Source organism: Pristis pectinata, chromosome 3, assembly GCF_009764475.1.
Source record: "Pristis pectinata isolate sPriPec2 chromosome 3, sPriPec2.1.pri, whole genome shotgun sequence".
NCBI lineage: Eukaryota > Metazoa > Chordata > Chondrichthyes > Rhinopristiformes > Pristidae > Pristis > Pristis pectinata.
Window position 1 is genome coordinate 44,281,048 of NC_067407.1, and position 23,989 is coordinate 44,305,036.

The window sequence follows — 23,989 nt, forward strand, 5'->3', positions numbered from 1 at the left end:
ATTTACCAGGATGCTGCCTGGTTTACAGAGTACGCATTATGAGGAGAGACTAAGGGAGCTAGGGCTTTACTCTTTGGAGAGAAGGAGGATAAGGGGAGACATGATAGAGGTATACAAAATATTAAGAGGAATAGATAGAGTGGACAGCCAGCACCTCTTTCCCAGGGCACCAGCGCTCAATACAAGAGGGCATGGCTATAAAGTAATGGGTGGGATGTTCAAGGGAGATATCAGAGGGAGGTTTTTTTACACAGAGAGTGGTTGGGTCATGGAATGCGCTGCCTGGGGTGGTGGTGGAGGCAGGAACATTGGTCAAATTCAAGAGATTGTTAGATAAGCATATGGAGGAATTTAAAATAGAGGGATATGTGGGGGGAAGGGGTTAGATAGTCTTAGGCGAGATTTAAAGGTTGGCAGAACATTGTGGGCCGAAGGGCCTGTATTGTGCTGTACTGTTCTGTGGTTCTATGGTTATCCTGTTGTAACTTGCCCTCCCCCAATTTAGTACGTTCCCGCAAGATCTGATTTTATTCTTACTCTAACTATCTGAAAACATAATGAGTTGTGGTCAATACAAGCACTGCTTGTATTTTGTCTGTTTTGGAACTTGGTGCTGTGTGTTTGCCAGAACTTGCAAGCCAAGCATTATTGATGGAAGTTAGAAGTTACTTATGTGATGTCTTTTCAGAATAGTTTTTTTTTGTTGTTGCATTTAATATTGAATCAAATTTTGTTGTTCAGGTATGAAGAGGCCTCGAGGGACTTTATAGAAGCGTTTAATCTACTGAGAGGCAATCAGTTAATTGACTACAAGCAGCTGGGCCTAAGGTACAAGCTGGGCGCTTGTCAAGTAAGTACATTTAAAGAACAAGCTCACCTATGCAAAACTGGCTCAGCTAGAGAAAGCCCATGGGGTAAGGGGCATCCACTAGGGTGGCAGGGACAGAAAAGAAGTCCAATTGTTTACTACATCTCAGTAAATTAAGAAACTAAGGAGATCCCACTACAGGCATTCCATGATAGGAAGACCAACCTCATAGGTTGCTGAGCAATAGCGCAATCCAGAAAAAATTAGGGAAATGATACTCACTCTGGAAATATTTTGGATTAGGGAGGCATCAGCCATGCCACAAACTTCAATGGCAATGGCTGCTGCTTCTGGGGACCATGCTCAAATCCTTCCAGTTTGTCTTTCTGCTGGGCAAATTTTAGACGATGGCAATTGAGGATCAAGAATCAAACGCCAAGATGCTTCTCAACCTGTTGGGAAGCTTCCATGTTGGATTATCAGCTCGGGCAGCAGGGGAAGGTATTGTTCACGTTGAAGCTGAGCTGACCACCCAGATATTCCATATCCTTCAAAAAAAACACATGGGTCCCTGGTGTGCTGCACATTATGGTTGCTTGTTGGGTAATGCCCACAAATTCACATGCTGTTTTTGTTTGCAATTGGACATCACCTCAGTATTAATCCCCATCTGTTTCATGAAGGTGGCTGAAATGGGGAGTCCAAAATCCTGGATAAGTATGTTTGACTTGCAGCAAATGAAGACAGCAACTATATGGCAGAACATAGCACATAGAACAGTACAGCACACAACAGGCTCTTCACCCCACAATGTTGTGCTGACATAGCTAATCCCTGTGATGCTTGCAACCACAGGGAAATGGTTGAACCTGTGGCCTAATTAAGTTACATTTATCCCCAGCATGGAGAAATACACTGCAGATAGCTTTGAGGTGGGTTGGAACAATCTAAACAGAAGGAATACCAGCACTGTGGTAATGAAAGGAGCAGACAGGCTTTCTCTGTCCTGACCAGGAGCAGCTCCTGTGGAGGTGATGCAGCTAAAATATTTTGATTGGCTCAACTTGTATGATGAATTGTATCCAGAGATCACTCCTCCCTCCCAACACCAAAAATAAATTTTCATTTGATCCATGACAAAGTCTGGAATTTAGATGAGTGAGGAAAAAATATTGTGGGGGGGGGGGGGGGAAGAACTTAATATTTAACAGCTGAGACCTCAAGGAGCAGAATTCAGTCAAGTGCACATGAAAATGCAAATCCTCTCTCTCCACTTTAGGTGGGTGGCTGGAGTCGCGAAGCACCATAAGTCTTTGGAGCACCTAATGTTTTAAAGTTAGGCTGACGTTTTGGTGGAGCCCAGACAAAGGATGTGGCATCTAAATCGTTCATTTAAGTGGGTAACTGTGGCCAATCTATGGCTGCCAGTGGGGGAGGAACAGAAAATGCTGGAAACACTCAGCGGGTCAGGCCGCATCTGTGGGAAGAGAAACAGCGTCAATGTTTCAGGACAGAGACACTTTGTCAGAACTGGGAAGGATACGGAAGAAGCTTGTGAGGATGCAGGGAGGGCGGGGGGGAGTCCTTGATAGGGTAAAACCGGGGTGACCATGGGGATAAGCTGTAAACAAGGTTACTTGGTCAGTGAGTGAATGGGAGCAGTTGGAGGGTAAGAATGTAGACACTGTGGGAATTGTGAAATGCCCACCTATGGCTGTCATAGTGCCAGCTGGAAATTGTCAAAAATGTTGGTTCTAATCAGGCACTGCAGCATCGGTGCATGGGGCCCAGCAGTGTGGTAAAGCTCATAATGTTACTCTTGTCTATATCACAATGTTCATTTGTTCTTAAAAGCTGATGATTTAAGTGTACAGACAATACCAGTACTTTAACCCTTTTGCTCTTTGATCCTTGCAGGTGCTTCACAATTTAGCACTGGCACATGCTATGTTACAGGAGTGGGACAAAGCGGAAAAGGTTATGAAGAAAGCCTTAACTTTTAAAACGGAAGCCAAGCACAATTTTGTGGATCAAGCTCTGGAAGCTGTTTTGGTATTGTCTTTCCTCCAGTGTTTACAAGTTTACAGGTCTTCTATTATTTGCTGTCCTCTCGTGGGTCCACAAGCCCCTTGTGTGTTAACCATGATAAATTAGAGCATAGGAGAGACCACATCTGGTGAACTGTGTACACTGTTGGTCTCTTTATTTAAGGGAAGGTGATATTGCATTGCAAACAGTTCGTGGAAAGTTTACTGGACTAATACTTGAAGTGGTCAGCTTTTCTTAGGAGGAATGGTTGGAAAGGCTAGGTTTGTATCTGCTGGAGGTTAATAGAGTGAGAGGGGACTTGACTGAAACATACAAGATCCTGAGGGTGGTTTCCTCTTCTGGGAGAATTTAAAACTAGGAGTCACTGTTTTTATAATAAAAAAAAGGTGTAACCCATTTAAGAGAGACAAGAAATTCTGCAGATGCTGGAATCTGGAGCAATACATGAAAAGTGCTGGAGGAACTCAGCAGGTCAGGCAGCATCTGTGGAGGGAAATATACAGTCGATGTTTTGGGCCAAGACCCTTCATCAGGACTAGAAAGGAAGAGGGCAGAAGCCAGAATAAGGAGGTGGTGGGGGGGACGAAGGAGCACACGCAGGCAGGGGAGAGGTAGGTTCAGGTGATAGGCGAGTCCAGGTGAGGGGGAAAGGTAGTGGGTGGGGGAGGGGGGAAGAGGTAATAAGCTGAGAGGTGATGGGTAGAAGAGGCAAAGGGCTGAAGAAGAAGGAATCTGGTAGGAGAGGGCAGTGGACCGTGGGATAAAGGATGGGGAGGTGAGGAGATGGGCAGATCATCAAGGTGGTGGAAGGGAGCCACAGGAATATGGGAAGACAAAGGAGTGGGGCGGGGGGGGGTGGAAGAACCTATTTAAGGCAGAGTAGGTGACATTTTTTTCTCTGAGGATTGCACACCTTTGGAATTCTCTTGCTCGACATGTGATGGGAGCAGAATCTAGAATATTTTTAAGACTGATTAAATTTTTGATAAGCCAGAAGGTAAAAGATTATCACAGAGATGAGGTTATAGTCAGATCAACCATCAGTTTATTAAGTGATGGAGCGAGCTTGAGGGGCCGAATGACCTCCTCCTGCTCTGAATTAATTTGTTTATAAGAATTAATTCTCATTAATCTGCTGACTCTGCCAATGTAATTGACTTGAACGAGGATTGGCGGTAGATCCTGCCCAGCTTTACTTGGCTAACAAATGAAGTATGCTTGAGCGAAGTACCCCAGCGTTGTACTGGCCCGCTATGTGTTTGGGTGATACTAGTCCAGGTGTTCGTCTCAGGTTTGTCATTGTGCAAGAAGAGTGAAGATGGAGGTCTGTCCTTTGGTGCAGATGCCATTCACTGAAGGATGTCACCAAGTGGAGAGGGTGCAGAAAAGGTTCACAAGGATGTAACTGGGACTGGAGGGCGCAAGTTATAAGGATAGGCTGGGGCGCAGGAGGCTGAGGGGTGATCTTATAGAAGTTCATAAAATCATAGGAGCGCAGATAAGGTGAATGGTCAGTCTTTTTCCCAAGGTAGGGGAGTCTAAAACTAGAGGGCATAGATTTAAGGTGAGCGGAGAAAGATTTAAAGGGGATCTGAGGGTCAAGTTTTTCCTCTCAGTCTGGTGGGTACATGGAATGAGCTGCCAGAGAAAGTGGTAGCGGTTTGGACAGGTACATGTTTACAGGGAAATAGGCCAAATGCAGGAAAATGGGACTAGCTCAGGAAGGCAACTTTGTTAGCATTGGAAGAGTTAGGCCAAAGGGCCTGTTTTCGTGCTGTATAACTCTGTGAATCTATTATTGGGCCTGTCGCTAATCTCACTTACATGAGAGACTCTAAACCAGCTGCTATCATGAATCGAATGGGATGAAAAGGTTTGATAGAAATGCAAATGAAAGTAAACTTAAAATGACTGGAGGTTAATCTTGCCCATAGTACAACCTGCTTCCTAAACATTGGATAGAATTTGTGCTGTAATGGGATGATATGGCCCAGCATTAAGATTGAGCACAACTCAACCCCTCACAGTTGTCAATGTTTCTGAATGTCTCAAACAATCAAAAACATTAACCACTATATTAAAAAAATTCTTAAAGCTCTTAGAAGAAAATAGAAAACTTTCCAACCAACTTATAGACTCCAATGATTATTGCAGGGACTGCTTCTATCACTTTCCCTCCAATGAAATGTCTGGCAGATAGTTGCAGGATTTCCCATTATAGGTGATGGCAGATCTTTGTGACATCCTGCCCTACGCTAATCTCCATCAGAGCCCAGCATCAGAATGCAGTCAGCAAAATAAACTCCTGACAGCAAGTCTGGGATTTGCCTGTTTCCGCTGCTTGTGCTGACATCATGAAGCTGCTAACAGTTGCGCCAGGTCTGAGGTCTCGTTGATAATTCCCTGCGATATTTGGATTGTTGTGGGTTTTTTTTAAATAAGTACAGTGACTATCTGTTTCCTGATCTGTTTCCACAGAAGCGAGAGCTGTTTGAGCTCCTTCAGTTTCCAGTCGGGGAATTCTTCAGACCAAAGAAAAAAGTAGTGGCTCAGCTGGAAAAGCAGGACTTCCTGGGAGAGGCCAAGGTAATGATTCATTCCCAGTTAACCAATCAGTATTTTAAATGATTGCCCAACTCCATTGGTCAGCAGAGCTCCAGCTTTCTGCTGCTGTCTCTGCTGCATTGCAAGGGGCCACGTCTCATGATCACGGATATCATTGTAAATTCTCCAACTTGTGAGATTTTAACCAAAGAGAGAGAATTGTGAACATGGCCAAAAAAGTGAACCACTTCACAGGTGCTGTCAAATGCCCAGTTCCAAATGCGATGGGGAGGCCCAGTTCACTTCCATTTTTCAACCCAAAACTAACCCCACCATCCAGACTTTCTCCTGACAAGTCTTTTACTCTGAGGTTTGATTTGCTCTGATGTCGAGAAGAGGTAAATAGGTCTTAATAATTGTAGCCTCCTTTTCTGAAGGCACCTTTTATTTGAAAAGGGAGGGTTTGTTTGATTTGTGCTTTAAGAAATACAGGCTAACTGAAAACCCGGGGAAGGATGGCAACATAAAATTAAACAGTTAGCAATGTTGGACATTTAGATATTGCACAACAAAAGCTGATGGAATGATTTTGTCACTTTTTTTTTAAATGCTAAATCCTGAGCTCAAAATGGAGCAGTTTTGGCTCCCATTTTTTTAGTTGATGACTTGCTATCCCTGCAGTGAATGGGGAGCTGACCTGCACTTGGGCTCCTGCCAATGTTGTTCTTGTTCAAACAAAAAGTCAAGTGACCCAGGGAGACCGCCACATCTGCATCAGTGGATAAAGGAGCCGTGTTGAAACAGGGCTGTTGGGGAAGAGCCTGGGGAGTAGGGTTAGTTTTTGACTAAAAAAACAGGCATGGGGGCCCCCATGGCTGAAAGTGTGGTTCTCTGGGAAATGTTGTTCATAGAACACTTAGATTGAGGAAGTATTGTAAAATGAGGAAGCACAGTAGAGAACAGAGTTTAGACACCATGGTAACAGTGGCTTCCAAATTCCACATGGTGGGTTATTTTGACAATTGAGATCAAATAAAATGGATGACAGTGAATTGGCAGCCTGCTCTTTACCTCTCCTGATGCATTTTTCTGATCAAGATCAGCAGAGATAAAAGTGGTAAGTGATGTAGATCATTGACAAGTCAATAACACACTCTGTGCACCATCACACCAAAATGACACCTCCAGCTAGTTTCTGACCTCGTCCATCATTTTATACAGCAGTTTTGATGCAGTAAGGTGTTTTGCCACTGTGCAATCAAAGAAAGTCTGATACAAAGCCACATAGCGTAGGTATTAGGACCTGTGTACCAAAGCTTGGTCAAAGAGCTAAAGGCATTTGAAAGGAGGAAAATGAGAGTTAAGGAGGAAATTCCAGAGCTGGTATTGGGCCAATTGAAAACTAGGGTGCTCCAAACCAGCGCTGGAGCCACAAATATCTCTCGGGGTCTAGGGAGTTGACAGCGATAGAGGGGGGCAATGGACTGGAGGGATTTGAAAACCAGGGTGAGAATTTTAATTTTGGGCCATGTGGCTGATGGATACCTTATGAGAATGATAATAGAAGCAGCAGAGCTCCGGATCACGTGTAGGATGAGGGAGGTTAGTTTGGAAAGCATTGGAAAAATCAGATGAGCTGCTGCAGAGGTGCTGTTCTCGAGGTGAAAGTTGCCAGTGTTGGGTTAGTTATGTGGTCAGAAGATCATTTCCAGGTCAAATGTGACACCAAGTCTGGTGGGTCCTCGGGTGTTACCTGGGAGAAAGGGTGAACCGGTGATGGTCTAAATTAATCTGTTGTATGTGTTTTTGTGCTATATGTTATTTTAGAAAATGCTTGTACTGTTAAGACCTAAACCAGCAATGATCACTGATGAATGTTCTGTCAGGTCAGCAGCCTCTACTGAGTCTACACACTGATTTTAGCTGCTCTCATTTGTTTGTATTCTAGGTGGTCGCATCAGTCATCGACAAAGATGCATTCTCAGGTTTTGCTCCCTTGCAGCCTCCGGTATGCTTCATTTTTTGTAATTATTGTTTTAAAAGATGAACATATGGCTTGCACCATAGTTATTAAATGTTCAGTTAATCACTGGTTTACATACCGTCAACTTGATGCAAATGTTACTTTTGTTAGAATTGTGAGCACTAAAATTCCATCATTCTGGTGGTGAAAGAATTGCACAGTTTGGGTAAAAGGTGGAATGAATTTGGGACAGAGCTGGTCCCACAGAGAATCCTCCAATTTGACCATATCAGAAATTCTTTGGTCTTGGGGCCTAATGCATAATAGATAGAAATGTCTGAACAGGACCTAACTCCAATCCCTTCAAATGGAATAATGGGCCAGATTTTCCTCTGGGGTTATATTTAAATATTGTGACGAGGACATTAGAGTAGAATTTTTTTTCATAGAGTTGCTGAAAGTGCTGTTGATGTTACAATGTGGGAACCCGACACTACCGTGACATCCACATCTCAAAGAACCTGAGTGTAAGGAAGAAGCAACTGTCTATCTCCTGAACCAATCAGATTGATGGCATGTGGAAAAGAATTGCAAATTAGGTTGGTGAATTCAGTATTGAATTTGGTACAGAAGGTAAAATAGAGAGAAGGGGCGAAAAGTGGATTAAAAGAGAGAAGAGAGAGAGAAATGTTTTTGAAAATTTTAAGAACAATCAAGGTTGGAAGGAATGAATGCACTTGTAGTAAATGTTCAGTGCAGTGAAGTTGTTTGGCAGTTATTAACACATGTTGCATCATTAAAAAGGTATTTAAACTTGAAACAACCTGTGCTAGCTTCCTTTGGTATGCTTGTTTTGTATCTGAGGGACGTGCAGTAACCTTAGACTATTCGATGCATTCCACTGATGAACTGGTTAATAATAAGCTGTTTCCATGAAGCCAATAACAGAGCAGCTTCACCTAGACAAAAAAAAATTGAAGTTTTGAGTTGAATTACACATCTTCTTCTCACTCAAATCTGCTAACCCGTGAGCCTAAATACGAGTGAATACCAACAGTACTCCTGGTTATTTTGACTGAAAAGGCCGATCTTGTCCGAGACAGAGGTGACACTTAATTTTGAATTTGCACACTTTTAATTCATTTGGAAGCTTCTGTTGTTTTGAATCTCTTTTGTAACTAGATTTAGGAAAAAAATATAACTAAACCAGCACTTTTAAGTGGCCTTAGTGAAATGAGTAATTTCTGTATCCTTTTTTAAAAATTGATGTGTTTCCACTTTTAAATTTGTTATTGCTTTGCGGGATGTAGCTGTCACCTAGCGTTTATTGTCCATCCCCAGTTACCCCGAATTGAGGTGTGAGTTATGAATGAACCACATTGATGGGTCAACAGTCAGGCCGGGTAAGAATGGTGACTTCCTTCCCTGAAGGACATTAATGAACCAGATGGCTGTTTATGACAATCCACAAGTTTCATGGCTACTGTTACTCAAACCTTTTTCTAATTGTCTAACAACTAGTATTTCTAACTTAACCTTTTCCTCCCAGTGTTGAACCTGAGTTGCAGATCTTGTCTCTATGAAACACTTGATCATGTTTGTCAACAGACATTTGCTGGTTACCAGTGTGTTGCTTTGAATTTTTCCCTTGTTCATTTTATTTCCTTGTGCTTTGGAAAGACAGAAAGATCAAGCCCCTAATGCCACATTATTAAAACTTCATAAGTCATTTTATTCAGCAATTGATAGGGAACGTGTAGAATTTCATTTAATGCTCAGTTGTTGGAAATTATGAATGGAAAGCCAACCTGATATTTTTTTCTCTGTCTCTCTGCCACCATCTCTAACAGTGATGGTGAGACACTGTGGAAACCTAGTTGTGGTTGTTTAGCCTGGAGAACATTCAATGCCTATACCTTGGTCTGTTTAAGTTAGTAAAATGAAATAGCTAGCCATAATTTGTAGGCAATGTCAGTGCGGTTTATCTTCAGTAATACACATCCTCTGTATCACTTCTGTTAAGCAGCTTGAACCCACCCTTTTATTCAGAACAAGGTGTGAGTTCCAATACATTAATCTGATTTATTATTCAAATTTAATTAACAGGCACCAGAACCTGTTCCACAAAAGAAAGCACCAGAAAAATTCAGGTAAGTTTTTAAAATTTATTTGAGCCATGCCTGTATTTATATGGCTTGCTGGCTAGTAGAGAGTTGTGGGCAACTGGTGCATGCATGTTTGCATATAGTTTATAGCTGCAAGTGAGTTACCCAGTCGTTGCCACCCTCTGATCATAAGATAGACTGCGAATACCAAGTTCTACAGAGGGACTAGTTGCTCCCAGTGCTGAGCAGAGGTTCTGAGACTTAAATTACTAGAATTAAGCCAATTACATTATTCACAGATATTTCACAGGTTTACGCTTGTTCGTTGTCAGTCTCTCAAAATGACTATCGGCATGCACAGGCCATGCTTACTCCTCCCTTTGTGGACTGTGCTTCATTTAATCTCTCAGATCCCAAAAGGTAATAAATCCAGACTTCAGAATGGTTACTGATGTTTGTGTCTCCACCACAGTGTGTCCATTTCCAACTATGTGTTCCATGACTTAGTCAGTTTTATTCCTTTTGCCTGTAAGACAGCACCCAGCTGGATTCATTTTTGAAAGAGTTAATCAGCTTAACCTCTTTCTGAGGGTTTACTCAGTTGCCTCCTTAAGATTGATTCTGTCCATCAAGTATGAGGAAGTTTGACACATGATCAGAGGCATTTTTGTTTTCTGTCGAGGTAGGCTGGGACATAAAATTATCCAGCTATTTCTGCCGTGATGTGCAACATTGAAAAATGTACATAAAGAGATATGACCAGATTTAATAAAGTTTCTTTATCTGTGTAGGACACTGGAGGGTAAACCTTACCGTGTGTTATTTAACTTCATCCCAAATAATGAAATGGAGCTGGAATTGCCATCAGGAAATATAGTCTTCCTGCTGGAGCAAGGGCAGGACAACTGGGCCACAGTCATGTTTAACGACAAGGCAAGTTTTAATGGAGCAATGCTCACCAGAGCATAGTGCACACACTTTAGGAGATGACTGATTAAAACCCACTGGATGCAGCCTGCAGTCCCAGAACGGTATGGCAATTAAAAAAATTTGTAGTAATGTTCTGGGAGATTTTGTGGTGAAATTATGGACAGACAACTGTTGGCATTTAAAGCAACAGGCTAGCAGGTGCATTATGGTTTGTTTGATGCATCCTTGTGTATGTAGAACTCAATACAATTGTGTGCTTTCAGCATGTCCATGTTGTCTGCAATAAGATACCTTTATTAGTCACATGTACATCGAAACACACAGTGAAATGCATCTTCTGCGTAGAGTGTTCTGGGGGCAGCCCGCAAGTGTCGCCATGCTTCCGGCGCCAACATAGCATGCCCACAACTTCCTAACCTGTACGTCTTTGGAATGTGGGAGGAAACCCATGCAGACGCAGGGAGAAAATACAAACTCCTTACAGACAGCGGCCAGAATTGAACTGGGGTCGCTGGCGCTGTAATAGCATTACGCTAATTGCTACAACAAAAGTAACACAGTAGCTGGTCTGAAATACCTATTAAAGTAAAAATAATTTATCTGTGGCAGCCTTGGGTCAGCCTTCACTCCTATGGGTTCTCCCTCAGGCGTGTCCATCCTGTGACAAGTGGAATGTTAAGATTAAAATAGATTTGACTGTTGGGTCAATTCAATGCCCCAAACTGGCAAAGATACAAAAGGAAAGGATAACGGCTCAAAAATGCCTCTAAACTAACCCATCTATTACTTTATAATCTACTGATATTATGGAGTGCATGTGTGAATATGTATTCTGTACAAGATCAAGGACCTTGAGCAGAAAGGATTCTTGTTTTTTGGGTAACCAGGGATGTTGTATTGGATTCAGAAAATAACTTGAATGGTGAAACACTGGAGTGGATTGATCCCATTGTCGTGATGCTCAGAGGCTTGTTTTACCAGGGAGTCTGCTCCAGTTCCACACTGCAGTCCTCTACGAACTTGATGGGATTTTCTGGTAATGAGTACTTACTGCACAATGTACCATACAACTGCAGATGCTGGAACTGCAGAAAATACTGGAGACACTCTGCACGTCAGGCAACATCTGTGAAGAGAGAAACAGTTAATGTTTCATGTCAATAACTCTTTCTCTCCAGAGGCTGCTTAGCCTGCTAAGTGTCTCCAATATTTTCTTTTTATTTTGGATCATTATGTTTCCCCTTCAGTCAATTGGCGAGCTCAGTGCCTGGAACTGTTTGTGGTCAATTTGTTCTGTCAGTTCCTGGGACTGAGCACTACTGAACCAGGGCTCTGATCATTTGGAGTTCAGTAGTCTGTTTGCTGCCCCAGAACAGTCTGCCTCTCATGGTTTGGTTCTGGAGCAGCCTCCAGTTTGGTGATGTCACTGGCAGGGAGAGAGGGTGTATGGGAAGCTAAGAAATGGGCTCCATTTCCTTGATTAGCCACACTCCCCACCTTTGGTTGCCCTGATTACCTGCTCATATAGCCTTCTGCCTCGTGACTTGACCCACAGAAGTTGCTGGTGCAAAAATATTCAACCACCAGGGTGCAGCCTGTCAAAGGCTAGTGGTCAGATGTCACAAGCTTGGGCACCAAGTAGCCAGAAAGTTACAAAAATCACACCTCAGAATGCCTCCAACCAGAGATGGCAACACCACCAAGTGCAAAGGAAGGGTTATTACAGCTGGAATTGGACCTCCATTATAGATGCAATATCTTAATGTATCAAAGGTGGAGGCTGAGGTTCATCCTTTAGGAAGTTTATTTTCTTGCTGAATGTACATCTACCAACACAGCTCTTGTAGACGTTAACTAAAACTCCATCTGTTAGACCAAAACGTGCCCCAAGATAAGCCCCCAAAAGTACCATGACTATCAACTATACACATTCAATTCTGTATGTAGGTTATAAATACATTTATATATGTTACTACACTGGAGCTCTACAGGGTAGAAAAAACCCAGCTGCAGCAAGATGAGCTGTCAGTTTCCGGTGTAGCTGAAACCAGCATTACCATTTAGAGTCACTATTTTCTGTTCCTCTTCCTGTCTTCTCTGCACTGCACCATCTAGTGGGCTGACTGAGAACCACCAAAACTCAGCTGAACTGAAATTAAAATAAAAACAGAAAAAGATAGAAAGACTCAGAAGGTCAAGCAGCATGTGTGGAGAGAGAAACAAATTGATGTCTTTTAGTCTGGCTCTGTTCCAATCCTTTTGCCACTAATCTCATTTGGATTTGGCATGGGTGGTAACCCTACTTTGGCTCTTTGTGTTGCGAAACTGGTGTCCTAGGAGTGTTTTAAGTTGTTGAAGATTGGACATTAGTTATGCCAAAACTCAAGTGACTGAGGAATGGTGAGAGACGTAGGAAGGTCATTGAGGATCACCTCAACAAGAGTTTATTCACAACACATCCTAACTCTCCCAGTAGCACTCGGCCTTCCTCTTCAACCTGTATAAAATGGAAGGCCAGTAATATGATGTAAAGTTCCTTGGATTATTATTGCACCTTTTCGGCTCATAACAGTTTACATAAAATTTAATTTTGAAAGGGATTCCTGGCTGTTGTTGCCAAGTTTAGTTTGGTGTCATTAATATGTGAAGCATGCTGGTTTATCGACATTTCCTAACTCTGTTTCTTGTTTGTTAGACTGGGTTAGTTCCCTACAATTATCTGGAGCCACTGGAATCGACAAAGGTAAAGCTGTTTATAGGACATGTGCCTTATTTTGCTTGATGTTTAAAAACTTTTTATTTAATTTGGGAGTTTCCCACAATGGCCACAGAAATCACAGGCACATATTGTATTCGCTCCCTAGTCTGTGCTCACCCCAGTTAGACGGGCAGCAGGCCCAGTATAACTGGGTTCAGGGAACCCATGTTGAACAAACAAAAATCAGTCAGTCCCAACAACAACCTTGTTGACTGTGCACATGTCTGTGGAGCTACTCTGTCCCCATCCACCCCACATCAATTAACTTTATCATTATCCAGGAGAATTACAGATTGTGCCTCCTACTGATGGTGACCTGTGAATGAAAGGAAGAAGCACAGTTCAAAAGGTGTCTGAATTCAGTTCCCTACCAGCACTAGAATGTTACAGTATCCAAAGCAGATAGAGAACTAGTGACACTTTACTAAATGGAATTATAAATAACAATGTAAACCCACCCTGATTTTTCCAGTACGGAATTTGTTTATAAATACTGCTTTGTGTAATGCTTTGTGCAATTTTTTTTAAAGAAAACTCTAAGTTAAGCTTTTGTATAAAAGATAGCAACTCATTTTGTGTGTGCTTTTTGATTAGGCTGAAAGATCACCATCTCCTGATATCCCTGCACCACCCAGGACAACAGCTCCTGACAGACCACCCAGTGTGAAAGGTGAGCACCTTCACCAGACAGTGTATTTATAACTGTAATTGCACCAGCTAAAAAAAAGACACATCAAGTTATGTAATAAATATGAGAAGCAAAATGGCCAAAGTATTTTAATAAATTAAACTTATTCATTGTATTCACAAGACCAAATTAAGAATAGAAACTACAGGAAACGCTCAACAGTCAGGAAATATCAGTGCAGAGAGAAATTATCTCTTCAAATCACAAATCCTAAATTGGTTCAAATAGAAAGTCCTGGATTTGAAATATTAGTTCTGGTAATATCTCCATAGATGCTGCCCAAATTGTTGAGTGTTTCCAGCACTTTGTTTTTATTTCAAGTTTCTAGCACCTGCAGTTTAAAGACTGATGCTGGTGTGGGAGCTGAGTGCTGAGTGTATGGCAGGCTGGTGCCCTTTAATGAGAACCACACCTTGCTTTCCTGCAAAGCAGTGACAGCAGACTGAGACGAGAGCCCACCTAATGTTGGGACCACGTGTGCATGGCGGTCCTCGGGGAAAAACGAGAAATGTTTTTATCCACTGCCTGTCTCTTTCCCTCATCCCTTCAAATGTAGGCTAGTGTTGATATCTTTAGATAGGCATTGGAAACTCCTTGATATTGGCAATGAGGGCAGATCTTGGGCAGAAACTCTAAATTGAGTACAGCCCTTTGAGATAGCCCCAGGAGTCCAGATTTCAGATTGACAAGGAGTGTATGGTAATTCATAAAAGTTAATGGGGCTTCAGGGACTATGGAATGAACTCCAATCACTGCAGCTTGAAAGATCTGCCACAGGCTTCTTTCCCTCAGCACCTGTGCACTGAAAGAAGTGCACCTGAAACACCGCATCCTAATCATGGTTGGAGCTTGCAGCCTGCACCATGAATGATCTAAATACCAACATTTCCAGGAATAGCAAGTTTGTAAAATAAGTTTAACTTGAGCATCCTTGAATATAGTTGTATCTCAATAATCTGTAATGGGAGTGAAATTAGAAGTACAGTAGGGAACCCTGAATATGCTATCTTGTTGACTGATGAAGCAGACTTGGCTCTGGTCATTCAGCATCCTGATCCTAGACTGAGGTTTTAAAGCAATGAGGATGTTGCAGTCAATGGCTGCCAGGGCCATTAACTATAAATGTAATGAAAATCAATGGCATCGTAGAGTTCAATTCACAAAACAGTTTCTGGGGAAAAAAAAATACTCAATTGTTTTTACAGATCAAAATTTACCCAGCATAACCAGCCCACAGGTGATAGAACCTTCAAAGAAGATTCAGGTGAGTGAATTGTGTTAAAGAGAAAAGAAAGCAAGTTACTGTATTGTCCCTTGTCATCATTCTTAAATATTTCATGCACAAGGAGTGTAAACTGTGACCAGCATCATGTACCAAAGGCAGCTGCTGTTTCATGGATCACAAAGTCTAAGCAACAGTAAAATATTAACTGGGTTTGGTGGTGTTGGGAATGCTGGTCAAACACCAGGAGAAAATCCTGTTGGTGATCCCGCTGTACTCATTCTATACGCCAATCAGAGACTTAGTTTAATGTCTCAAATGAAGAACCACACCTCAAACACAGTGTCCTAATTATTGTAATGAAGACATTGAGCTCAAGTTCTAGAATAGGGCTCGAACCCACCAGTGCTGCATAACACATGCTGCCAAGTTGCTGCTTATTCCATTTCCTGTAAGTACAAAAGTTTGAATCTCAACTTTTCGATGGTTTCATTAATTGTTTAACAAAGAATTACACTTGTATCATTGGCTGGGAGTCCAGATTCATTGTAGTGCTGTTGGTCCAGGAGTTACAACAGGCACAGGTTTGGATGCTGTGTAACTTTTTTCTTTTTAAAAAAAAGAGATCTCGTTAGGCAGCATAGTGCTGTGGTGGGAATCTGGTGCTGATCCCTGTCCTCCATTGGTGCTCTCACAGCAGTGCATTGCCCATGACTTGGAGAAGCTGCTGTAGGGCTGGGACTAGGCAGAATGGGGTTAAAGTGCAGTCACTTAGCGCTGAGATGCAGGGCTCAGGTCTGCAACTTGGCTGAAACAGGCCCCAGCAAGTGCCAAGTACACTCAGGGGTTGCTCTATTGATAGACCACTTGGATCCTGTTTCTCTAATCATCTTCTCTTGGATGTGTTGGAAGATGCCGTCTCTCGCTTGAGCTTATTACCTTAGAGAAATCTCTGGCTGTGCAGCCAAACAGAAGAAAGAAGACAGCAGCTTCCATCACAGGAGGTGATAAGTGACAAGAGAGGATCTGGTGGTGTGTTAGTACATGGAGAAGCTGGTGCCATTACCTGGTTAGCATGGTCAGTGATTGTTCAGAGTACAGCACTGAGCCCTAAATGTCAGCATTCAGTGGCTACACTGCTCACCTCAACTCTCACAGGTAGCCTCTCCACAACAAACTGTGGAACTGTGCTGCATTTGTGCCAGATTTCCAGCACCCAGGTGCCTGGTGCAGTACTACATAATGCTGTATAATAACTCCATGAGTGTTCTTGTTCCTGGGACTGTATCCTGAGTGCTAAGTGAGGAACCAATGTATGTGGTAAGTTCTACTGTTAAAGTTAGGTCTTCTTCCTAAAAAATGTAAGGGAGCAGTTGTGGATCTCTTCATCCTTCAGCTATGATTTTACTTGATTTAAACAAAAAACGTGCAAAGTGATGTGAGCAGAAAGGCTTGTGCTGTGCAATAATGTTTTGAATCTAACTTTCAGAAGCTATTTTCCTAGGATGCAGCTGTCTATAGCAAGGTCAGAACTCATTGCACATTCACAGTTACCTTTAAGGCGGCAGCAGTGAATCATTTTCTTGAATGATTCAGTTTATTCACTGAACGTTCTTCTGCTGTGCTGTTAAGGAAGGATTTCCAGGATTTTAGACTTGGAGGGGAACTTGGGGGTGATGTAATTCCCGTTTGTCTTCTGTCCTTCCTGGTGGCCCTGTTGTAAACTTGGCCTCAATCTCAAGAGAACCTTGACAATAAGTACTCCTGCTTGAGTACTGTTGGGGGAGACAGCCTACCTGGGGGAAGCAACAGTGGCAGTGTCTCTGGCACAGAGCCCGGCCTTGTGGCTCAGGTGGGGAGGGAAGGAGTGAGGAGGGCACTAGTGATAGGGGACTCTATAGTTAGGTGGGCAGACAAGTGATTCTGTGGATGCAGGAAAGAAACTCGGAAGGTAGTTTGCTTCCCAGGTGCCAGGGTCCGGGATGTTTCAGATCGTGTCCAAGATATCCTGCAGAGGGAGGGAGAACAGCCAGAGATCGTGGTACATATTGGTACCAACGACATCGGTAGGGAAAGGGATGAGGTCCTGAAAAGAGACTATAGGGAGTTAGGAAAGAAGTTGAGAAGCAGGACCTCAAAGGTAGTAATATCCGGATTACTGCCTGTGCTAAGCGACAGTGGGTATAGGAACAGAATGAGGAGGAGGTTAAATGTGTGATTGAGGGATTGGAGTAAAGAGCAGGGATTCAGATTTCTGGATCATTGGGGCCTCTTTTGGGGCAGGTATGACCTGTTCAAAGATGACGGGTTGCACTTGAATCCCAAGGGACCAACATACTGGCGGGGACGCTTGCTAAGACTACTGGGGAGAGTTTAAACGAGAATTGTCGGGGAGTGGGATCCGTACTGGAGAGACTGGGGATGAGGTGTTTGGCTTTCAAATAGAGGAAACTAGGAGTAAGTACCACAGGCAGGTGATAGAGAAGGGACGTATTCAGACAGGCTTGAGATGTGTCTATTTTAACGCAAGGAGTGTTGTGAACAAGGCAGATGAGATTAGAGCTTGGATCGATACTTGGAGCTATGATGTGGTGGCCATTACGGAGACTTGAATGGCTCTGGGGCTGGAATGGTTGATTCAAGTGCCGGGTTTTAGATGTTTCAGGAAGGACAGGGAGGGAGGCAAGAGAGGTGGGGGAGTGGCACTGTTGATCAGAGATAGTGTCACAGCTGCGGAAAAGGTGGACGTTGTGGAGGGATTGTCTACGGAGTCTCTGTGGGTGGAGGTTAGGAACACGAAGGGGTCGATAACTGTGCTGGGTGTTTTTTATAGGCTGCCCAATAGTGACGGGGTTATTGAGGAGCAGACAGGGAAGCAGATCCTAGAAAGGTGTGAGAATAACAGAGTTGTTGTGATGGGGGATCTTAATTTCCCAAACATCGATTGGCATCTCCAGACAGTGAGGGGTTTAGATGGGGTGGAGTTTGTTAAGTGTGTTCAGGAAGGGTTCTTGATACAGTATGTAGCAAGACCTACAAGAGGAGAGGCTGTGCTTGATTTGATATTGGAAAATGAACCTGGTCAGGTGTCAGATCTCTCAGTGGGTGAACATTTTGGTGATAGTGATCATAATTCTATCTCCTTTACGTTAGCACTGGAGAGGGATAGGAACAGACAGGCTAGAAAGGCGTTTACTTGGAGTAAAGGGAATTATGAGGCTCTCAGGCAGAAAATTGGAAGATTAAATTGGGAGCAGATGTTCTCTGGGAAAAGTACCGAAGATATGTGGCAAATATTCAGGGGGTATTTGTGTGGAGCTCTACATAGACATGTTCTGATGAGACAGGGGAGTCATGATAGGATACAGGAACCGTGGTGTATGAAGGCTATAATAAATCTAGTCAAAAGGAAAAGAAAAGCATACAAAAGGTACAGAGAGCTAGGTAATGTTAGAGATCTGGACGAGTACAAGGCTAAAAGGAAGGAACTTAAGAAAGAGATTAGGGGAGCCAGAAGGGGACATGAGAAGGCCTTGGCAGGCAGGATTAAGGAAAACCCTAAGGTGTTCTACAAGTATGTGAAGAGTAAGAGGATGAGATGTGAAAGGATAGGGCCTATCAAGTGCAGCAATGGGAAAGTGTGTATGGATCCGGAAGAAATAGCGGAGGTACTTAATGAATACTTCACGTCAGTATTCACCATGGAAAAAGATCTGGGGGATTGTAGTGGGGACTTGCAGCGGCCTGAAAAGCTTGAGCATGTAGATACTAGAAAAGAGGTGGTGCTGAAACTTTTGGAAAGCATCAAGTTAGATAAGTTGCCTGGACCGGATGAGATGTACCCCAGGTTGCTGTGGGAGGCGAGGGAGGAGATCGCGGAACCTCTGACGATGATCTTTGCGTCGTCCATGGAGACGGGAGAGGTTCTGGAAGATTGGAGGGTTGCGGATGTTGTTCCCTTATTCAAGAAGGGGAGTAGAGATAGCCCAGGGAATTATAGACCAGTGAGTCTTACCTCAGTGGTTGGTAAGCTGACGGAGAAGATCCTGAGAGGCAGGATTTATGAACATTTGGAGAGGTATAATATGATTAGGAATAGTCAGCATGGCTTTGTCAAGGGTAGGTCCTGTCTTACGAGCCTGATTGGATTTTTTGAGGATGTGACTAAGCACATCGATGAAGGGAGAGCAGTAGATGTAGTGTATATGGATTTCAGCAAGGCATTTGATAAGGTACCCCATGTGAGGCTTACGGAGAAGGTGAAGAGACATGGGATCCAAGGGAACATTGCAGTGTGGATCCAGAACTGGCTGGCCCACAGTAGGCAAAGAGTGGTTGTTGAAGGGTTGTATTCTGACTGGAGGTCGGTGACCAGTGGTATACCTCAAGGATCTGTACTGGGACCCTTACTCTTTGTGATTTTTATAAATGACTTGGATGAGGAAGTGGAGGGGTGGGTTAGTAAGTTTGCGGATGACACGAAGGTTGGGGGTGTTGTGGATAGTTTGGAGGGCTGTCAGAGATTACAGAGGGACATAGATAGGATGCAGAGTTGGGCTGAGAAGTGGCAGATGCAGTTCAACCCAGATAAGTGTGAAGTGGTTCATTTTGGTAGGTCAAATATGTTGGCGGAATATAGTCTTAATGGTAGGACTCTTGGCAGTGTGGAGGATCAGAGGGATCTTGGGGTTCGAGTCCATAGGACACTCAAAGCGGCTGCGCAGGTTGACTCTGTGGTTAAGAAGGCATATGGTGTATTGTCCTTCATCAATCGGGGAATTGAATTTAGGAGCCGTGAGGTATTGTTGCAGCTACATAGGTCCCTGGTCAGACCCCACTTGGAGTATTGTGCTCAGTTCTGGTTGCCTCACTACAGGAAAGATGTGGAAGCCATAGAGAGGGTGCAGAGGAGATTTACAAGGATGCTGCCTGGAATGCAGAGCATGCCTTATGGAAGCAAGTTGAGGGAACTCGGCCTTTTCTCCTTGGAGAGACGGAGGATCTGATAGAGGTGTATAAAATGATGAGAGGTATTGATAGGGTAGATAGTCAGAGGCTTTTCCCCAGGGCTGAATTGGTGGCCACAAGAGGACATAGGTTTAAGGTGCTGGGGAGTAGATATAGAGGAGATGTCAGGGGTAATTTGTTTACTCAGAGAGTGGTGAGTGCGTGGAATGGGCTGCCGGCAACGGTGGTGGAGGCAGATACGATAGGGTCTTTCAAGAAACTGTTAGGTAGGTACATGGAGCTGAGAAAAATAGAGGGCTATGGGTAAGCCTAGTCATTTCTAGGGTAGGGACATGTTCGGCACAGCTTTGTGGGCCGAAGGGCCTGAATTGTGCTGTAGTTTTTCTATGTTTCTAGAACATGTGTCTCCTTCTCATTGGGCTCTCCAGGTACTGTCCTTGCATGACTGTCAGTCTATATCCAGACTTGTCTAATAATAACGGGTGAGAGCAACTTAGTATGGATATTTTATCAATATTTCTCTTGGTACCTTGGCAATATTATCCAGAAGGCACAAACACTCAAACTCGTATAATGATATAATAGAGTGGATCTTGAGCCTATTGTATAAGCTTGCTTTTAAAACATTACCTTGTGACATACCACTAAATTAAGAAATGTGATTATTCCTGATGGTGTGGGCATTGGTTACAAACTTTAATTTATTTCACAAGCCGAATAATATAAAATTACAATAATCTGCAATTCTTTTCTTGTGGAATAGCGCAAGAATCACCCTATGCCCAAAACATGTATTGTCAAAATACACTTCAAATATACAGTGGCTATACGTGCAAAACCAGGGTTGTTGCTCAATGAGTTGCTGGCTGTCGTCGGTCGGAAGTTCGATCTGTCTGAAAAGAGAATTGAGCTGAGGTATGCAAGACTTTTCAAATACTCCTGATAGTACTGGATACCCTGCAGTGAGTGACTTGTACATTGATACACAAATCTTTCTGCCATCTACAAGTCGCGAGTTAGGCAAGTGATGGAATGAACACTCTCCACTGCCCTAGAGTGCAGCATTAACAGTTCTCAAGAAGCTTGAGATCATTTAGGACAAGGTATCCAGAGTGGCTGATTTGGTGCCCCATCAGCCGCCTGATGCAATAACTCCCCTCAGCACCAGCACACATGAATTAAATCCATTACAGCCCTTGGCTACTCTATCAACACCTCTCAAGTCTGAGACCTGTATCACCGAGGACAAGGGCAGATGGCACATTACATCACCACCAGCAGCATGGTGTCATCCACGTTGCACACTATCCAGACTTGGACATAGTTGGGTGTTGCTGCATTGGCACTGTTTCTAAACTGTGTTAATTCCTCCCCATTAGCATTATAAATACCTTCATCAGCAAGACTGCAGTGATTCATCAAGACAGCCCACCACCACCAACTTAAGGGTAATTAAAAAGGGGCAATAAATACTGGCCTTGCCTGTTCCACCCACATCTTTGATTTTTTTTGAAAAGGATGATGTGCTTGCCCATTGCTATTAAAGTCACTTGAAGGATAAACATGAGCTGTTTGAACTGTATTAAGTCCCTGCCCCTGAGATGTAATTGCACAGGTTTTTGTTTTAAAAAAGACCAAATCTTAGTGCAAAATTTGCACAGGTGTTGGCAATTTCACTGTAGAGGTCAGGCCTACATACATCTTTACAGCTGAGCAGAGAGATATGTGCTTAATGTCTTTTCAAGCTCATGGAAAGTGGGGTAAAGATTACTGTAGAAATACAATCTGCTTGCCTGAAGTTTTTAATTCACTGAATTTACGTAACAGTGTGCTTTCCATCTTTCGTTCTTCTTACTAGTTACAAATCACAAGCTGAGGGTAAGCTTATTCCCATTACCAGCGAAACCAAAATGAAGAAAATGTGGAGTGAAGTCAGTAATCAGCGTTTGGTCATTTGGTGCAAGTTTCTGGAGGTAAGTATTTCTTAGTGTAAACATTCACACTTTTCCACATTCTTAAAGCTTTATAAGAAACATGATGATGCTCTCTGCTTCAGTGCAGAGTTGGAAAGTTTTGGCACAGAGATCCTTCCTTATTATTAGTTTATGGAAATAAAAGGTTTGATTGATCTGCCAGTGTAAGTGGTGTTATACATTTGCAGAATGTGGGACCTCAGGGGGAGATACTGATACCAGGCTTTCCCATCTGGAGCCAAGTTTACTTGACAGATTAGAGTTAGCAAAAGGTGACTAAAAGTAACCAACTTGAAGTAAATATATTTTGGAATTCAAGGAGATAATGAAGGTTCAGAAAAAAATGTGTACTCATTAAGAGAAACAGCTTCCAATTTCAACACCCACTGGATAATGAGGAACAAGGATAAAGCCAGAATTGTAAGCTTATCAGCAGACAGTGAAAGCTCAACCCAGCAAAGAGCCTGGAGGTGCGGGGGTGAAATCAAAAAGGAAATCATTAATGTTAAGAGTATGTATGAAAATATAATGGCAGGTAAAATCAAGGAAGATATTACAATATTCTATAAAAATGTGAAGTGAAAGAGTGGATCCAATTGGAGATCAGTGCAGTAGCCAATGTAAACTTTGAAGAAATACTTGCAAGAACCCATTGATCTAGTTCCTTGAAGTATCTCAAGAGAAGAACAACTTTTATTTAGATAAATTTAACAGCAAGTGTAACAAAGCTATTTGATAATGAGTCACATAGTTGGTAATAGTAAGGTGATGGTTGTGGAATTGCAAGAATTGGAGCAATGAAGATATTTGAACGTTGTAGGACTTGAGGAAATTGCAGATATAGAGGCAGTGCAGAGGAATTTGAGGTTAAGGCAAAGTGGTTTCCTTGGGCGATTGAAAAATATTTGTATTCTGCAGTTAAAATCACAGTAACTAACTATTCCTTAAAATTCTTGGTGCTGATTTTTATTCATGATATTTGGGATTATAATGATGAGGCAGAATTTCTGGGGAGTAGGAAACCATTTGCACTCACTGCTCCCCTTGCATTGGAAAGTCCCTCCTTGGTAAGTACCACCTACACAACATTGCCTCGGATCTGACCGGCAAGACCGCACACTCAGAAGATAAATCATAAGAGTGTTTTGATAATAGGCCAAATCACACACAGAGGCTTATCAGCTCTCAAAACTTAGGTCTTTGAATGCGTGACAATTATTACAAATTAACAAGCAATTAATATTTAAATAAATGAATAATTATAAATTAACTAATTAGCTTGCCTCCGTCTCAGTCCTTATTCCCTGTTCAAGTGAGTGAAGTCACTCAACCTACATCAGGCTGAACTTGGTGCAGGTTCAGCGGGCAGATTTTCCTGTGTAACTGATGGGGGAAACTGCAAGTTGGTGAATTACCACTGAACTCCATGAGGAGTTAGAAAGTAAATCAGAGTACAAAATTAAGGAAATCACATTGTTATTTTTGGAGCTTGAGTGTGACCACACCTGGAGTACTGGGTACCCATTGGATTACCTTGGAAGAGTACAGCCTATTTTTATTTAATTTCATCCTGGGAATAAATCTGTGGAGGATGGATTGAGAAGAATGGGGTTATCTTCCATGGACTTTAAATATTTAAGTGACGATCCCACTGATATTAGGTTTGCTAAAACAAATACTAGAAAGTTCTTTTCCTTTTGACTGATGAACAGACAACTACAATCATACTGTCGGGATAGGGGATGAACCTTAAAGGACTTGGAAATCCTTCTTCAGCTTTGCTGAGAGTCTTGAATATACTTTGCATTCAAAGATTCAAGACAAAGCAGTAGATTTTTTTCTTAGGAATTGTGGACAAAGGTTCAAGGGAAAATGGACTTGATGTAGAAGTTCAGCAATGTCATTGTTGAATGGTGGAGCAGGCTCAGGGACAGGAACAATTAAACATTTCGTTACAAGATTTTGATATTAATGTCTTTCC

General features: G+C 42.6%; 1 protein-coding gene across 2 annotated transcripts in view; it reads left to right on the forward strand.

Annotated features, from left to right (window-relative positions):
• Positions 1–23,989, forward strand: part of ncf2 (neutrophil cytosolic factor 2) — a 37,695-nt gene that overhangs the window by 6,344 nt on the left and 7,362 nt on the right. For both annotated transcript variants that reach the window (XM_052011035.1, XM_052011036.1), the window contains exons 3-13: positions 742–850; positions 2,726–2,860; positions 5,336–5,443; positions 7,350–7,409; positions 9,471–9,514; positions 10,261–10,402; positions 13,095–13,142; positions 13,752–13,827; positions 15,051–15,109; positions 20,799–20,950; positions 21,894–22,008. In XM_052011035.1, the coding sequence (XP_051866995.1) occupies positions 742–850; positions 2,726–2,860; positions 5,336–5,443; positions 7,350–7,409; positions 9,471–9,514; positions 10,261–10,402; positions 13,095–13,142; positions 13,752–13,827; positions 15,051–15,109; positions 20,799–20,950; positions 21,894–22,008 (1,048 nt within the window). The remainder of the gene's footprint in view (positions 1–741; positions 851–2,725; positions 2,861–5,335; positions 5,444–7,349; positions 7,410–9,470; positions 9,515–10,260; positions 10,403–13,094; positions 13,143–13,751; positions 13,828–15,050; positions 15,110–20,798; positions 20,951–21,893; positions 22,009–23,989) is intronic.